The 15,742-nt window shown below is 27.8% G+C and overlaps 1 protein-coding gene and 1 long non-coding RNA gene across 4 annotated transcripts in view; one reads left to right on the forward strand and one right to left on the reverse strand.

Annotated features, from left to right (window-relative positions):
• The window catches only part of LOC127283005 (uncharacterized), a 140,851-nt gene extending 129,093 nt beyond the window's left edge, over nucleotides 1-11,758 (reverse strand). The window contains exon 1 of the long non-coding RNA XR_007843278.1: nucleotides 11,348-11,758. This is a non-coding gene — a long non-coding RNA (uncharacterized LOC127283005). The remainder of the gene's footprint in view (nucleotides 1-11,347) is intronic.
• Nucleotides 1-15,382, forward strand: part of LOC127283004 (uncharacterized) — a gene marked incomplete at its 3' end in the record, with an annotated part of 179,325 nt that extends 163,943 nt beyond the window's left edge. For all 3 annotated transcript variants that reach the window (XM_051307635.1, XM_051307636.1, XM_051307634.1), the window contains 1 exon segment: nucleotides 15,330-15,382. In XM_051307635.1, coding sequence (XP_051163592.1) covers nucleotides 15,330-15,382 — 53 coding nt within the window.
• Between the last annotated feature and the right edge of the window lie 360 nt (nucleotides 15,383-15,742).

The following is a 15,742-nucleotide window of genomic DNA, read 5'->3' on the forward strand; positions in this document are numbered from 1 at the left end:
TGAATCAAGGGAGTCGATCTAAAGAAAGCGTCAAAGGTATCGTTTCACGTGACATGGATTTTTAAAGAGACGTCAAAAATATTTTTTTATTTCCGGGGAAATCTACCTGTGAATAACCCACTTGGAAAGATTCTCTGAAGGTTCTATCAGAATTCCGCCGGAACATCCAAAGTAATTCCGTCGGAATTCCATCTGAGTTCCAAAGAATTTCCAACGGAATTCCGAATAATTTTTTTTTCAAAATTTTTAGAGTCCTAATTCCGTTGGAACTCCGTCGGAATCCCATTGGAAATTCTTTGGAACTCCGATGGAATTCCGACGGAATTACGTTGGAAGTTCCGACGGAATTTTGATAGAACCTCCAGGGGGCACTTTCCGGGGAATCTTTCCAAGTGGGGAAAAAAATTTTGCCAGGGCCCAGATCGGGATCGAATTAGGCTGCCTTATTAGGCAATGAAACGCCGCGCCTGATGTGGCCCTAATTAGAAAAACCCTGATTTGGCCCTAATCAGGTGTGTGGCTATTCCCTACTAAGGCCCTGATAGGGCAATTTCTACACGGGTAACAATCATCTCTTATAGATTTGAAAATAATTTTTTTTATGTGAAAAAAAATTTAGATGACGAAAATATTTTAAAAATTAAATTAAAAAACTGTCAGCAAATGGGGAAAAGAAAAAAAAAATTTTTTTAAATTTATTTGTGGTCGAAATGCACTTTAGTAATTACCGGCTAAAACACGATATATATGTGTATGCATGTGTGTAACCACAGTTACTTTGGTTTCTCGAGATTTCTACTCTACCTTGAATACGAAATTCGTTATCTCCTGAAATCTATATAGGAGAGAGAGAGGTCCTGCTCACTTGCCATATAACACGGTAAGCCGATGTAACATCGGTTACCAGTTAGCGCGTAGAGGTTTCCAGGGATTAGATTTGATTACCACGCCTAGAAACTGGTCCAAAATCTGGACAGCATTCTGAAAACCGTCAGAAATTACCTTATGCACGATGCGTGTCAGGAATTTTAGCAGAGGTCGTCACGTAATCAACTATCTCAAACAAAATTTCACATTTTTTTTTTTATTTTTCCTAATTGCATAAAAATAATAATAATTATTGATCAAATTCCAAGAATTATTTATAAAATTCACAGCATTCTATTTTCAAATTTGACTTTTGTCAATTTTTATCACTGACAAAGAATAGAAATAATATATATATATATTTTTTTTTATAAAACTTGTAAAAATAAAAGAAACTCTTTTAATATCTCAAGAGACAGTATCTTTTATTTGTGTCTACTAAATAAAATAAACAGAAATATATAAACCGAAAATCCATGACGTGTGGGAAAAATAGAATATCAATAAAGTATGAATTCTTGTTTTGGAAAAAAGTTCGTTTCTTAAAGAGGATGACTAGAAAAGATCAATACAAGAAAAATTGCCGACTTGGCGAAAGCCTCTTTTCCAAAAGGCTCGAGTGCACAATGTTATTCAGATTTATTCAGTTAACCGAAGAAAACAGATTTGGCGCCGAGCATTGCCTATATATATATATAGAGAGATCCTCTGGCAAACAAAGTATCATATCCCGATAGTACTGAAACAGATGCTGCGTGCATAACAGTCTCAGCCTTCGACCTTATTTTGCCAGGCGGAATGTTACCTTTATGAAAGTTTCTAGTCGATGCCAAAAGCATATTAGCATAGTAGGCTACCTTTACTTCTTTTTTTTCAAAATTTCATATTTTTACCGCAACAACAATCTACCCTTATAAATATATTTAATCTCAAGAATACATTTAAGAACAAAATCTAGGAATATACAAAGTTATATTTATTTACACTCCCATAGTCCTATAAGCAGATAATACCTAAATACATTTTTTTTCCACCGTTTACTTTTTTGAAAAAGTAACTAATTAATTAAATGACTAATTTCTAAGACTATAAAAAAATATATAATTTAAAATCTAAAATTAATAAGAGAAAAAAATACAAAGAAAATATAAAGATTTACGCGCAATATAGAAAAATATAATATTTATATATTTTTTTGCATGCTTTTGTACATGAATATAAATATATATATATATATGTCGGCTAAAGATTTATGTATATATAAGAATAAAAAAAAAAAGATAGAGAGACGGAAAATGGCATAGAACGGTCAGCGATGACGTTAATACAAAGCAGCATCCCGCTCGTAAAAGTCCCTGAATAGAATTTAAAATATGAATTCATATGGTCACGCAAATGTCGTGTCCTGCGACCGTTACCCATAACCGTTGGCACTATATATGCATCGTTCTATATACTATCAAGAAGGTAAACGTTTGAATCAACCATTTGATTTTTATCTTTTCACAAGTATAACATTATACTCTTGTGAACCTTAAAATATATATTCAGAACAAAAATTTAATTATCACAAAAACACTTTTTTTTTTTAAACGCAAAAATTACATTTTCAATTTCCATTATATTTAGGTACTAATATTTTAAAAGAGAATTATTAATTCTTAATTAATTAAAGAATTATAAACGTAAAATAACAAAAAATATAATAAATTAAATAACAATAAAATTAATAATAATAAATTAAATAATATTTAAATTATTATATAATAATAAAATAAAAATATTTTTCTAATTAAAATTTTAATTGATGCATTAATCCTACAACATTGAAAATTCACTAAAGTCGGCATTTTAAACTTTCCTTTTTTGAGGATTAAAAGCGGTTCAATTTCGCTCTCTTTTAAACCTCAAATCATGCATATATATATATATTTGCAAATCTGCACAGCTTAAGGTCTAAAATCTTGGATTATTTCCACTAGAAAATAAAAAAAAAAAAAAAAAAAAAAAAATTCTAAAAATTGCTTTCTATGGGTAAGCTCAAGAGGTTGGTTTTCATCTTACACAGCATAAATTAAACAAAATTAGTGATTTTTTTTTTAAAGAAGAAAATATAAAATAATTTTATTTTACCTACAAAAATTAAAATGGACAATGTGTGAATTTAGAGGTATTTAAAAATAATGAAGAAACTATTTAAAAATTATTTATAACTTTTGAAATATTAAATTTAAATACATGGTCTAATTTAGGGTTTATGTCTGACCAAACCCGGATTTTACTACTTATAAAAGTAAAGAAAATTTTCATTAAATATTGATTTATACTACTGCTAAAATTTTATAAGTCAGACTAAATATTTATTTTTACTATTTATTTTCTAATTTAATTTTGTCCGACTAAAATCGATTTAATCTACTTATTACAAGAAATAAGAATGTCTGACTAAATATTTGCTTTTACTACTCACGAATTTACAAAAAATTCCAAAAGTTTAATTAAAAATGTAAGTTTACTACTGCTGTTCACCTTATTTTTTATGTCTGACGAAAACCAGCTTTTTCTACGGATGTTACATAAATTTTGAAAGTCTGATTAAATATTTACTTGTACTACTGATAAAATTAAAACAATTTTGAAGCCTGAATGAATATTTACTTGTACTACTGATTTTCCAATTTACTTACTATGTCTGACTAAAACCGATTTAATCTACTAATAAAATTTTAAAAATATTTTAAAAGTCCAACTATAAGTATTTACTTCTACTACTAGCAAGATTTTACAATTATTTTCATCATTAAAAATAGTTACTATAATTGTGTATAATTTTTTTTTCTACTAGGAGTTTAGAAGAAAATTCTGTCTGACTTAACGTATTTTTTTCTACCAAAAAAAATATTAATTTTTCACACTTTTATCAAATGAAACAATATATTAAATCTCAAAAATTAGTCTCTCTCTTTTTTTCTACAAAATTTACGCGCAAAATAATGCAGCAAAAAAAAATGAATAAAAAAAAAGTGAATTGTTTTAATTATAAATAGGCATCACTTGCGATCATTATATTTGGAAAAAGTGCACAAGAATGGAAAAAAATAAAAGGTGCTTTTATTAACAGCTCGTGGTGAAGAGAGTGGATTTTCATTGAAATCTTAAAAACATTATTATATAGTATATTTGCAATGGGACAGAGAATGAGAACTCGAACAAATCTCAACGGTCTTTTTTAATGAGAGCCAAGAAAGAATTTTTGAATGAGAATGAGAGAGAGAGAGAAAAAAGTGGTCCCTGATAAGGAGAAGAGAGGCTTCCTTCGTTAATGCGAAACTTATCGTGAGAAGCGACGATATTCTTAAGGGGTGGCGCTACACAAGGCTGTGTCGACGCCGGTATTTTCCAGCGAGTTCACCCCATTAAACATTTTTGCTATCTCGGTGGAATCTACGGGAGGTGAAAGGGTGGAAAGGATGGCTGAGAAAGGGTGGAAACGAGAGAGAGAGAGAGGAAATGGTTGCTCGCTAGCGAGCCGTCGACGCCACCTGTTGCTTTTCCAGTCGAGTCCGCTTTTCCGTTTCTCTCTCTTTACACCCTTCTCATCCTCGAGTCGATCTCTCTCTCTCTCTCTCTCTTTTTATTTTCTATCTTTCTATCTCTTTTCCCCCATTTCTCTTGCTCAACATTTCTTCTTCTTCTTCTACGTTCGCCCTTCTCCAACCATCGTAACTACAGTGAGGGTGAGACAAGATCTCGAGAGCGTAAGACGCGACTCGAGCCCACTTACGCACTTTAACTTTTGTTTTACAAAAACGAATTGTCTTCGTGTACACACCACTTCTCACTTCTGAAAAGCAGATTTTCAGACACGAATGAAAAAGAAAACATTTCTAATTCTTGTCATCTTTACATTTATTTTCAATATAAAATACTGCCATTTGATTATATGCACCGAGAATATTTTTTTTCAAAAAAAAAAAAATAAATAAATGGAAAAGAAATGTTTATTTAGACACATTTAAAAAAAAAATATTTTTATGTTATTTAAAAGAAAATAAATAGAAAAAATTTTAGTGAAGTAGTAAAACCATATTTTAGTCAGACGGAAATATAATATTTATTTTCAAACATGAAACTTTTACATAGTTTTTAATATTTTCATTCTTTACTATAAACTTGGTAAATTATTTTTAATAATGTTTTTTAACATTATTTTTTGTGCCTGACGAAAAACAAATTTGTTCTACTAATTGTAAGAATTTAGTAAGTTTGATGAATTATTTATTTGTACTACTGATGAAATTTCAAAAATATCGAAGATCTAACTTAATGAATATTGACTTGTACTACTGAAAAAAAATTAGGTCGACAAATATTTACTTTTACTACTGTATTTTTACTTTAATTATTATGTCTGACTAAAATCAACCTCTACCACTGATGGAATTACTAAAATTTTATAATTCTGACAAAATATTTATTTGAACTACTATTTTTCCAATTTAATCATTGACTAAAACCGATTTAATCTACTAATTACAAAAAAATTCGAATGTCTGACTAAACATTTGCTTTGACTACTCAAAAAATAACAAAAATTTAAAAAGTCTGATCAAATATTTATTTGTACTACTGATGAAATTACAAAAATATCGAAGATCCAACTAACTGAATATTGACTTGTACTACTGATGAAATTTAAAAAAAAATTAAGTCTGACTAATATTTACTTTTACTACTGTATTTTTACTGTAATTATTATGTCTGATTAAAATCAACCTGTACAACTGATGGAATTACTAAAAATCAAGCCTGATTAAAAATTTACTTGTACTACTGATTTTCTAATTTAATTATTATGTCTTACTAGAACCAATTTGTACTAATTACTCTCTCAATCTGAATTAGTAAAAATGTTTACTAATTTAAATTAGTGACTCACTTTTTGCTTTAGAATTAGTTAAATTTTACTAATTGTTAGTTAAAGTTACTAATAATTAGTAAAATTTTACTAATTCAGAAGCAAAAAGTGAGTCACTAATTCAAATTAGTAAACATTTTTACTAATTCAGATTTAGAGAGTATGTATTACAATAATGTAGAGTCTGATTAACTTTTTACTTGTACTACTGATTTCTTAATTTAGTAATTATGTCTGACTAAAAAGGACGTGATCTACTAAATTACAAAAAAAAAGTCTTACTAATTGTTTACTTGTACTACTAATACAATTACCGTAATTTAGAAAGGCTAAAAAGAATATTTAATTGTAGTACTGATTTTCCTATTTAGTTATTATGTCTGATAAAAACCGATTTAATCTACAAAAACAATTATAAATTTTCGAAAAGTCTGACTAAATATTGATTTGCACTACTTGCACAATTAAGAAAAGCGGTATTTTATTACACAAACAATAGACAATAATCAAATATTGTAAAATAATAATTAAATTAAATTAAATAATAAAATAATAAAAAAAATGATTAAAATTGATTGAAATTGAAAATATAATATAAAAATCTAATTGACAAATATAGATAAACTTGATTACCCCTTTATATATGATTCGTGGGAAGTAATGAGTTTATAACGTATAATTGACAAATGTTACAGTAGTATACTAGATATGTGAATTTATCTCATAGACAACTAGAATGAACGGAGTACAATAAACCGTTTATTGTGCCTGATATACACACGTGATGTGTGCTAAAGCTCATTCTGTTATCTATGACTTGTTACACAATAAAACAAATACGAAAACAACAACCGAATACAAATAACATATTATTTACTCTGAAACAATGTACACGAAATCCATTTCAAATTGATCGTATACGAAATTTCCATTGTTTGCGCTTAATAAGGCCACTAAATTGTTGAAACTAAATTTGCTTTTTTACTTTTATTTTAAAATAAAAATATTTCAAAATGTGTAAGTAAAAAAAAAAAATTTTTCAAATGCAAATCAAAATTTTCATTAAATAAAAATTCTATCAAATAATAATTCAATTAAATGATTTGGTCTTTATGAATTAAAGTAAAAATTGATTCCATTAAAGTGAAATTCCACGATTTCCAATCTCATTCTTTTTTTTGTGTAAAGTGTTGGCAAAATAATTAGCTGATGCTTAGCTCTCTATAATTAAGTTCATTTCTCATCATGTTGATGAATGCAGATCATTTATGTGTCCAGTTAACCAGGCACCAGGAGAATTTGCTTTATCAAAGTTTAACAGCAGGTTCAAGCTGGTCAATAGGACAACATCAATTGGCACGTCTCATCATTACGCAGTTCATGTCATGTCATCCGGCAGGCTCTGGCTATCTTCAATTCAGTGATTCTCGAATATATGGAGCATACAGCAGCTACCAACCAAAGCTTGAATAGATGTATTGTGTCAAAAGTTGATTATGAGCACCCTCTCTTGTACCTTCTCCCCTTACAACCCCTCCTCTTCAATGCCTACAGATGCGTATATATCTCATATAAGCATGTATCGACCATTCACTTTATAGTGATGCCCATATATATATGGGGTATATACCATTATCGCAAGTCATCGATCATTACACTTTAATGGCTTTTAGAGAGAGGTGAAATCCAAAAAAGAAACTCCCCCGTTTTCCATACAAGGGGACACATCGAAGAAAAATCGTTGCCACTTCCGACACAACGACGACGTTCGACTATCTGCCCTAAAGCATTTTTCCTCATATAGTGCTCTTTTACTCTGATTCTTCTTCTCCTTTTTTTTTCCTCTTCCTTTTTCTGCCCTCTTCTTTTGGTTCTTTAGTATCGGCAAGGATCAAACCTCGATATTCACTTTCGTAAAACCTTTCACTTCGGGGAAATACGAGCGTGATCAAATTCAAGAGTGGCACCATACTTCTTTTATATTATTTATACTATAGTATAGAAGTTTTTTCTTGGGGGGGGGGAATATTCTAAGGTGACATTCAAAAAAAAAATTCTCGAGATCATTAAGATAAGAACATGGAAAAAAATAAATTTATCTGAAACAGCGAAAGATTTCACTGGAATAGAGAATGATTCAACTGAAACAATTACAACTTTTCCTGGGATCGATTTTCACTTTCCACTATAATTCGAATTCTCACTTCCACTATTTATAATTTTCACTTTCATTTTTATTTTTATTTTTATTTAAATTTAAAGTAAATTAAATTTAAATTTAAATTTTTACAATTTTTATTTTCGTATTTCCATTTCCAATTATCCAAATTTTCACTTATATTTCCGCTTCAACTTTCACTGATTCCAATATTAACTCATATTTTTATTTTCACTTTCACTGATTCCAATATTTAGTCGTATTTTTATTTTCACTTTCACTGATTAGAAATTAGTGAAAGTGAAAATGAAATTGCGACTGAAAATAAGAATCAGAGGAAATGGTCGTGAAAATAAAAGTGAGGGTAAAAATTAGAATCAGTGAGAGTGAAAATCAGAATTAGTGAAAGTGAAAATGGAATTATGTAATCGACTCCCTAGAATTTATTTTCAGCCGAATTTTTAAATTAATTCTCGTCAGAATAATTAATTGTTCGAATTTACATTTTACAGAATTCTTAAAAAAGACGAATTTTCATTTGTCCGAAATTTCAAATGGCCGACAAACAAATCGACAGAATTATTTCGGCATGAATTTAAAACCTAAACAATCAGAAGTTGACAACGAAATTATAATTAGTTAATTTTAAAATTCACACGGAGTTTCTTTTTCGATTGTTTTTCGGACATTTATAATTTCGGGCATATAGAAATTCGGCGTTTTAAAAATTCTGTAAAATGCAAATTTTTTAATAAAAATTCTTCCCAATATTCAGTTTGTAAAATAAAACACATTTTAAATGATTTTTGTTCAATGAAAATTCGACTAAATAATAATTCTGTGTAATTCAAATTCGATGAAATATCCAAATCCAAATTCAAATTAGTCTGAAAACTGAAAATTCGTTTAAAAAACAATTCTCTAATACACTGTAAAAAAATTAGGGAGTTAACGTTACTGGGAGTTGGGAGGTTAAAATTTTCGAGTTAAAAATCAACTCAAAAAGGAAGTTAATAATTAAATTAACTCCTTAAAACCAACTCCCTAGGCATAAAATTAACTCCCTTCGCTTCAACTCCAAAAGGATGGAACTTTTATAGCATCCCCTAGGGAGTTAAAATTCAACTCCATTTTTTTACAGTGATACAGAAAATCGGTTACATGAAATTTCTGTAACATAATAATTCGAAGAAATAAAAATTCGGCTAAAAATAAATTGTAGGCAATGAACATTAGTCAATTAAAAATTCTAACAAATTAATTTTACATTCATGCGTTTTTTTTTCTTGAATAGAATTTTCAAAGATTTCAGTTTTCAAAAAACAAATGTGTTTTCCCTTTTTGTGAATAAATTTTCTTTCTATTTCTCTTATTTTCTATTTTATGAAAAACTTTCACTGTTTCAGGTAAATCTTTTTTTTTCCTCGAAAAGAAAATTTCAGTTATAAAATATATCTAAATAAAAATTATTATTAAACATTATTTAAATTTATGTTTCCACGAAAAAATTGACGGAATTCTCTCGTTAAATTCGAAGAGAGGAATTTTATACGCATGAAGGAATTCAAACACGCGTGTGATTTTCTAGAGAGCGAGAGAGAGGGGGAGGGAGAGAGAAAGAGAGATAGTAACGTTGGAGCATTGTTCTCGAGCTTCATTCCTCGAATGTGGCACGACGCTAGTTTAGTTCGTTGGTGGACGTTAGGTGCAGGTGGCGCAGGGTATTTATAGCCAAGCCGTGACTCCTCTTCCTCTTCACCAAACAAGTACCTTAGTCAACTTAAGCCATCTTCCGCTGCCATGGAGTCGTTCTCCAATTCGTCTCGACGAAAAACGGGTAAAACTGAACTAGCTGACATGACAGCAGGAAGCAGCAATATAATCAAGAGAAACATTTTCTACGTCGATGACAAAATTTCAAACATTTAAATAAAATTAATGAAAACTAAATTTGTCATCCTAAAAAAAGTTATCAATTCAAAAATCGGTATTACTTTAATAAAATAGATCTTGTAACAATTTTTATATTGAACGACCGGTGATAATAGTTTGTTCAAGAATTAAAAGTATTTTCTACTATTGTTACGTTTTTAATTTTGAAAAAATTAGACAAATTCAAAAATTTTTTTATTTATAAAATATAAACTTTAAAACATCAACATCGATGCTCGGTAATATTCGCTTGTAATGAAATTTAATTAATAATTGCGACTTAAAATATACCGCAGGAAATATATTATTTTATGAGGAATGTTTCATCAACCTAATTAAATATTCGGAATTTACGTGAGAGGGAGGGGGTGTTTGTGAGGGGAAAATCCTTGTCGACTGTGACGGTAACAGGACATTTTTGAAATGGAAAACCCATTAAAAGAATAAATTTTCGAAAAAAAAAAAACGGATACTTATCAAGTTTATAGAATGAAAGAAAGAAGGTCTGATGAAAACTCGAGAACAACGTATAAACACGTATAGTTTACTGCAAAGCATGTTAATTAAACAAAAAGGCTCCCGTATATTCAGCTAATTAGAGAGTAGCTCTTGCAGCCTCGTGTTCTTGACTTCAAAAAATATTTTTCCTCTCTTTCTCACTCTTTTGTTTTCGCATTTTTTTTTTTTTTTTTATTTATTTTGTTCCAAGTTTTCTCTTTCCAATATAATAATTGTCAACAGATTTTTTCCTCTCTCTCTTGAGTGAAATTTTTTTTATAAAGAATTTAGTCTTCGATTTTAGTTTTTGAAATATTTTAGTTGGTACAAATATAATATTTATCTTCGAGATAAATAATTATTTACTAATAAATAAATAAATTGAAAATAATTTCAAAGGAAATTAATTTTGATAAACAAAAAATAGATGTTTGGAATTTTTTTTTGGAACTTTTTACAACAGTTGTATTTATACAAGTTCTCTTCAATGTTCAGGTGTTAAGTACAAGGGTACTTGTGGGTTAACCAACACAAATTGCCAATACAATCCTACACTCGAACCGTATCATGCGTAAATCGTCAACGTGGCCACACAATTATCGTGAATGGGGAGATGGAATTAGCACTGGACAACGCGACACTTCCGGATGATTAGGTTGAGTCTCTGGGAAACCTAAACCGTTGTCTACAGTTGAGATTCACTATATGTATGTGTATATATATACAGAATAGAAGGGATTTCGCTTTGTTCTCCATCTGTATAGCTCTTGCATTTACTTGCAACGAGACTCAACGGATTTAGCAAAGCATTTTCTTTTTCGACAAAACTATATCCAGATATTTTGTTTGCAAATATATATATCTCAATGAGAATTTCACAATTTAAATGTTATCAGAAATTTTTGACAAAACTTTATCATTTCTTTTTTTTAAATTAATAATAATTACATGTTTATAAAAAATATCTCCCTTACCTTAGTCTGCATCCGATGTATGATGAGAAGATTTGAAGATAATTCAGATGAGATGATATGCTGGAAAAACGATTTAAAAATTTTCGCAAACACTCCCGAATTTTAAAATAATAAGATAAAAATACATTTTTAATATTTAAGCGATCGCGGTTTTAAGAATTTCGAACACTCCCGGAAAGAAAAAAATAATTAGTAAAATTAAAAAAAAAAAAAATTGAGCACTCCCGAAGCTGTTCATCTGGAAATAAAAAATAAGACGATAAAGTATTAGAGAAAAAATATAAATTTTGTTTTTGAAATTACACAGTTTAGACTAATACGACCAAACAGGTCAAGACACGAATTGCAAATGATTTGATTATATTTGGGATTTTTAATTGTTATGACGACCTTCGGCTAGAAGGTACCTTATACGACTTGGGACGCAGGTATAAAAATAATTACAAAATTGCTTCCCACACAAAATACTTGGAAAATATAATTTTTAATTTTGATTTATAATATATTTTATATTATAATGTATATTATAAATTTATAAATTTACTTTAAGATTTTTAACTTGTAGAAAAAAACTAGTTAGTTTATCGAAATCGTATTATGGAATAACAAATTATAAATAAGACAAAAATTAAACACTTCCAAAAATTTTTTGATCGCGTAATAAAAAAATTACTCCGAACTATTTTACTTTAATTACTAAATTTCTTTTACGAGAACAATGACCACGTGGCTAAACAGATCGAGACGCGATTTGCATAAAATTATCTTTGGGATTTTGTATAGTTATGATTTTCTTGTTACTTGAATGTAAACATAAACGTTAATCTATATAAATATAGTTTTATCTAAATTAGATATTTTATTATATAGAAATATAGAAATTAAAATTTCTAAATTTAAATATTTCTTTAATATAAATTATTTTTTTTTTATTTAAAGTAAATTAAATTTAAATTTAAATTTTTACAATTTTTATTTTCGTATTTCCATTTCCAATTATCCAAATTTTCACTTATATTTTCGCTTAACTTTCACTGATTCCAATATTTACTCATATTTTTATTTTCACTTTCACTTTCACTGATTCCAATATTTACTCGTATTTTTATTTTCACTTTCACTGATTAGAAATTAGTGAAAGTGAAAGTGAAATTGCGACTGAAAATAAGAATCAGTGGAAATGGTCGTGAAAATAAAAGTGAGGGTAAAAATTAGAATCAGTGAGAGTGAAAATCAGAATTAGTGAAAGTGAAAACGGAATTATGTAATCGACTTCTCTAGAATTTATTTTCAGCCGAATTTTTAAATTAATTCTAGTTAGAATAATTAATTGTTCGAATTTACATTAATATTAATAATTAATATTTCTTTAATATAAATTATTTTTTTTCTTAATGTGGTAGAAACTACAGAGAATCTTTTTCCTTTTGTTTTTATACAACTTTTAACAAAATTGAAGAGAACAAGAAATTCTCTTTATAAAAGCATTAATTAAAGTGCACTACACAAAACAGTCTTTTGCTACTCTGATACAATTTTCAATAGAATGACCCTTCTTAATTCAATTTCAAAAGATCTTTAATAGAATTTAATTTTAAATGCAAATTTAATTATTCCTATTTATAATTTTGATCCAAGATTTTTTTTTTATTTTATCAATTTTTAGGCTTTTTCGCACCGATTCAAAAAATTCCAATTTCTAATGTAAATTTTTCTCTCAACATTTGAAGAAATTTTAATTATTACCAAGAAATTTTTTCCAGTTTAGATAACGAAAATTTGCAATTATATAAATATTTGTTCTAGAAAAAAAAAATTTGCAAAAATTTTCTACCAAATGCTCAATAAATTGAAAATGCATCACTCGGGAATATATATATTCCCATGATATAGAAATAGACCATGTGTATATATGCTATCGGAACTGAGAAGTGTGGACCAAGTTTATTTCTGCCCGTCTGGTTCTTTTTAGTTTGCTTTTCCTTTTCCTCCACCCCCTCCCAATGTTCTCGTATATTTTCTCCTTCTTCTTCTCCTCGTGTTTCTTCATCGACTGTATCTTTCTCCGCCCACGCTTCTTTTGCAATAGAGAGAACTCTCTTTTCGCAAAAGTAAGAGAGAGAAAAAGAGAGGCACTCTCGTCGAAAGCAAGAAACACAACTCTAAGAGAGCTTGGCACGCGCCAGTTCAATCGAGTGAAAGTCCAGGAAAACAGTTACCAGGCCACTTAGTTCGTTCACTGCAACTCGTGTCGTTGATTTAACTGCTTATCGAAGCGTGGGCGCGTGTGTGATCGCGCGAAAAGGGTTGTGAACACACTTTAAGCACCAAGTGCGAATAACGTCACGTAATATCCCGGAATTCAATGCCATTTGTCGTATGTTTTTCCTTGATAGAACATTGTTGATTTTATATCTATACTGCAACAATACGAGAAACTCTTTTCGCGATGAGTTTTTTCAAAAAAAAAAAAACAAACTCTTTCTCCAAAGAATGATAGGTGAAAAGATATGAAAAAGTTTAAAGTATTCTTATCAACGAAGCAAAAAATAAGAAAAAAAAAAAAAAAAAGTCTGAAACTTTATGGCTCTCACTGTTTGTTGACAATAAAAATCCTAACAACCATTAAGTAAAATGAACTTTACTTTTCAAACACTTTCCAATACTTGCACTGCATTCAATGTTCAAGTCATAAAGTTGATAAATCGATGAGAGCTTCAATGAATTTTTCATTTTGTTCCATTTTTCGGAAGAGTTTTCTATTTAATGGCAATTTATATATTTTTCTCAATTCTATTTGTTCGAAATATTGTATATATATTTTTCATTACCTCACATTATATGATAGATATTAAAAATGAATCGTGAAATAGCCTGTGATTAATAATGATTAATAAAATAGTTAATGAAGTGAACACACAAGAGAGAATTATTCATTATGGATAGTGAAGATGATGAAAATACAATAGAAATTATTAAAGAGGTATGATAAAATTAATATACAGAAAAAAATCTACTTTAATTAATATTAACAATAGTTAAAATTAATTAGATTAAAAAAATTTTTCATTTTTTATACTTTGAAATATATTTTCTAAATATGTGTATAATTATTGCAAAACAATAGACATATTTAACAATTGAACATCAATATTAATATCGACTTCATATATATAATTACAATGAATGATTAACATTATCAGCAATACGCAATATTATATAACAATAGGAAATTGTGGTAAATGGTGCAAGAGAGTAAATTCCTTTAAATTAATTTCCAATTATACAAAAATTACTTTTATCTTTTAATTAGTACTTCTTTTAATTAGTTCAGTGAAATATTTTAAGTAAATAAATTATTTGATTTAAATAGAACTTCAATATTATCAAATAAATATTTATTTGAACTAATATATTTTTATTTTTAATTGTAATTAAATACATAATTAATGTATTTAAATCAGATAGCATTTAATTGACTCAAATAATTATTTAATAATTAATACAATTAAATTTATATTAATTATTAATAATTTAATTTAATACAAATCAATATTTATTTGATATCAAGTAACCGATAATTTAAATCAAATAAATTTTTTTTGCATATAAATGTTTAAAATAGCTTTTCGAGAAAATTTTTTCCTTTTTTTTTATTAAGAAATATGTTATACACTTACTATCAGATATCCTATTATTCACCAACATCAAAAAAGTATGAAATTCTAGGAAAAAAAAAATTGACAATTGTAATCATGATATATTGTGACGTTATATACTATATGAATGTTACGGAAAAGTCATTTCAAAATAGAACGTTATTTGACGAATTTTTTTTTTTGTTTTTGTTTTTCCGTTAACATCAAACAGTCCATTTGGTAGAAAATGAAAGAATTAAAAAAAAATTTCTCTCCAAAAAAAAAAAAATTTTTTTTTTTATAAAAAACAAAGCAATGTTAAATTTAATTTTCTATTGTTTCAGACCGGAAATGATTTCAAGGGAACGGGAGAATCACCACAGACAGAACATAAGCTAAGGTAAGTTTTTCGTAATTTTTTTTTAGAAAAAGAAACAAAATTTCTTTTTTTTTAACTTAATTTTATATACAGCTTTGATTTCATAAAAAATTATTTTTGTCATCAGTTTCAAGTTTATAAAAAAAAATTTTTATTCCATGACACGATTTATCTTTAAAATATAAAAAATTGTAATTTGATATAAAAAAAATGTTCGTTATGAAGTTAAAAAATCGTTGGGTATATAATAAAATTAAAAATGGATTGTCTAAAAAAAGATATTTTTCCAGACAAAAGTTTAAATTTGTAAATAAAAACTTTTATCATGTCGGATATAAATTTGTTTTTCGAGTAAAAAAATAATAGTTATTTGATAAA

This window comes from Leptopilina boulardi, unplaced genomic scaffold (assembly GCF_019393585.1).
Source record: "Leptopilina boulardi isolate dan_hultmark-lab unplaced genomic scaffold, ZJU_Lbou_2.1 LbouV2_304, whole genome shotgun sequence".
Classification (NCBI taxonomy): domain Eukaryota; kingdom Metazoa; phylum Arthropoda; class Insecta; order Hymenoptera; family Figitidae; genus Leptopilina; species Leptopilina boulardi.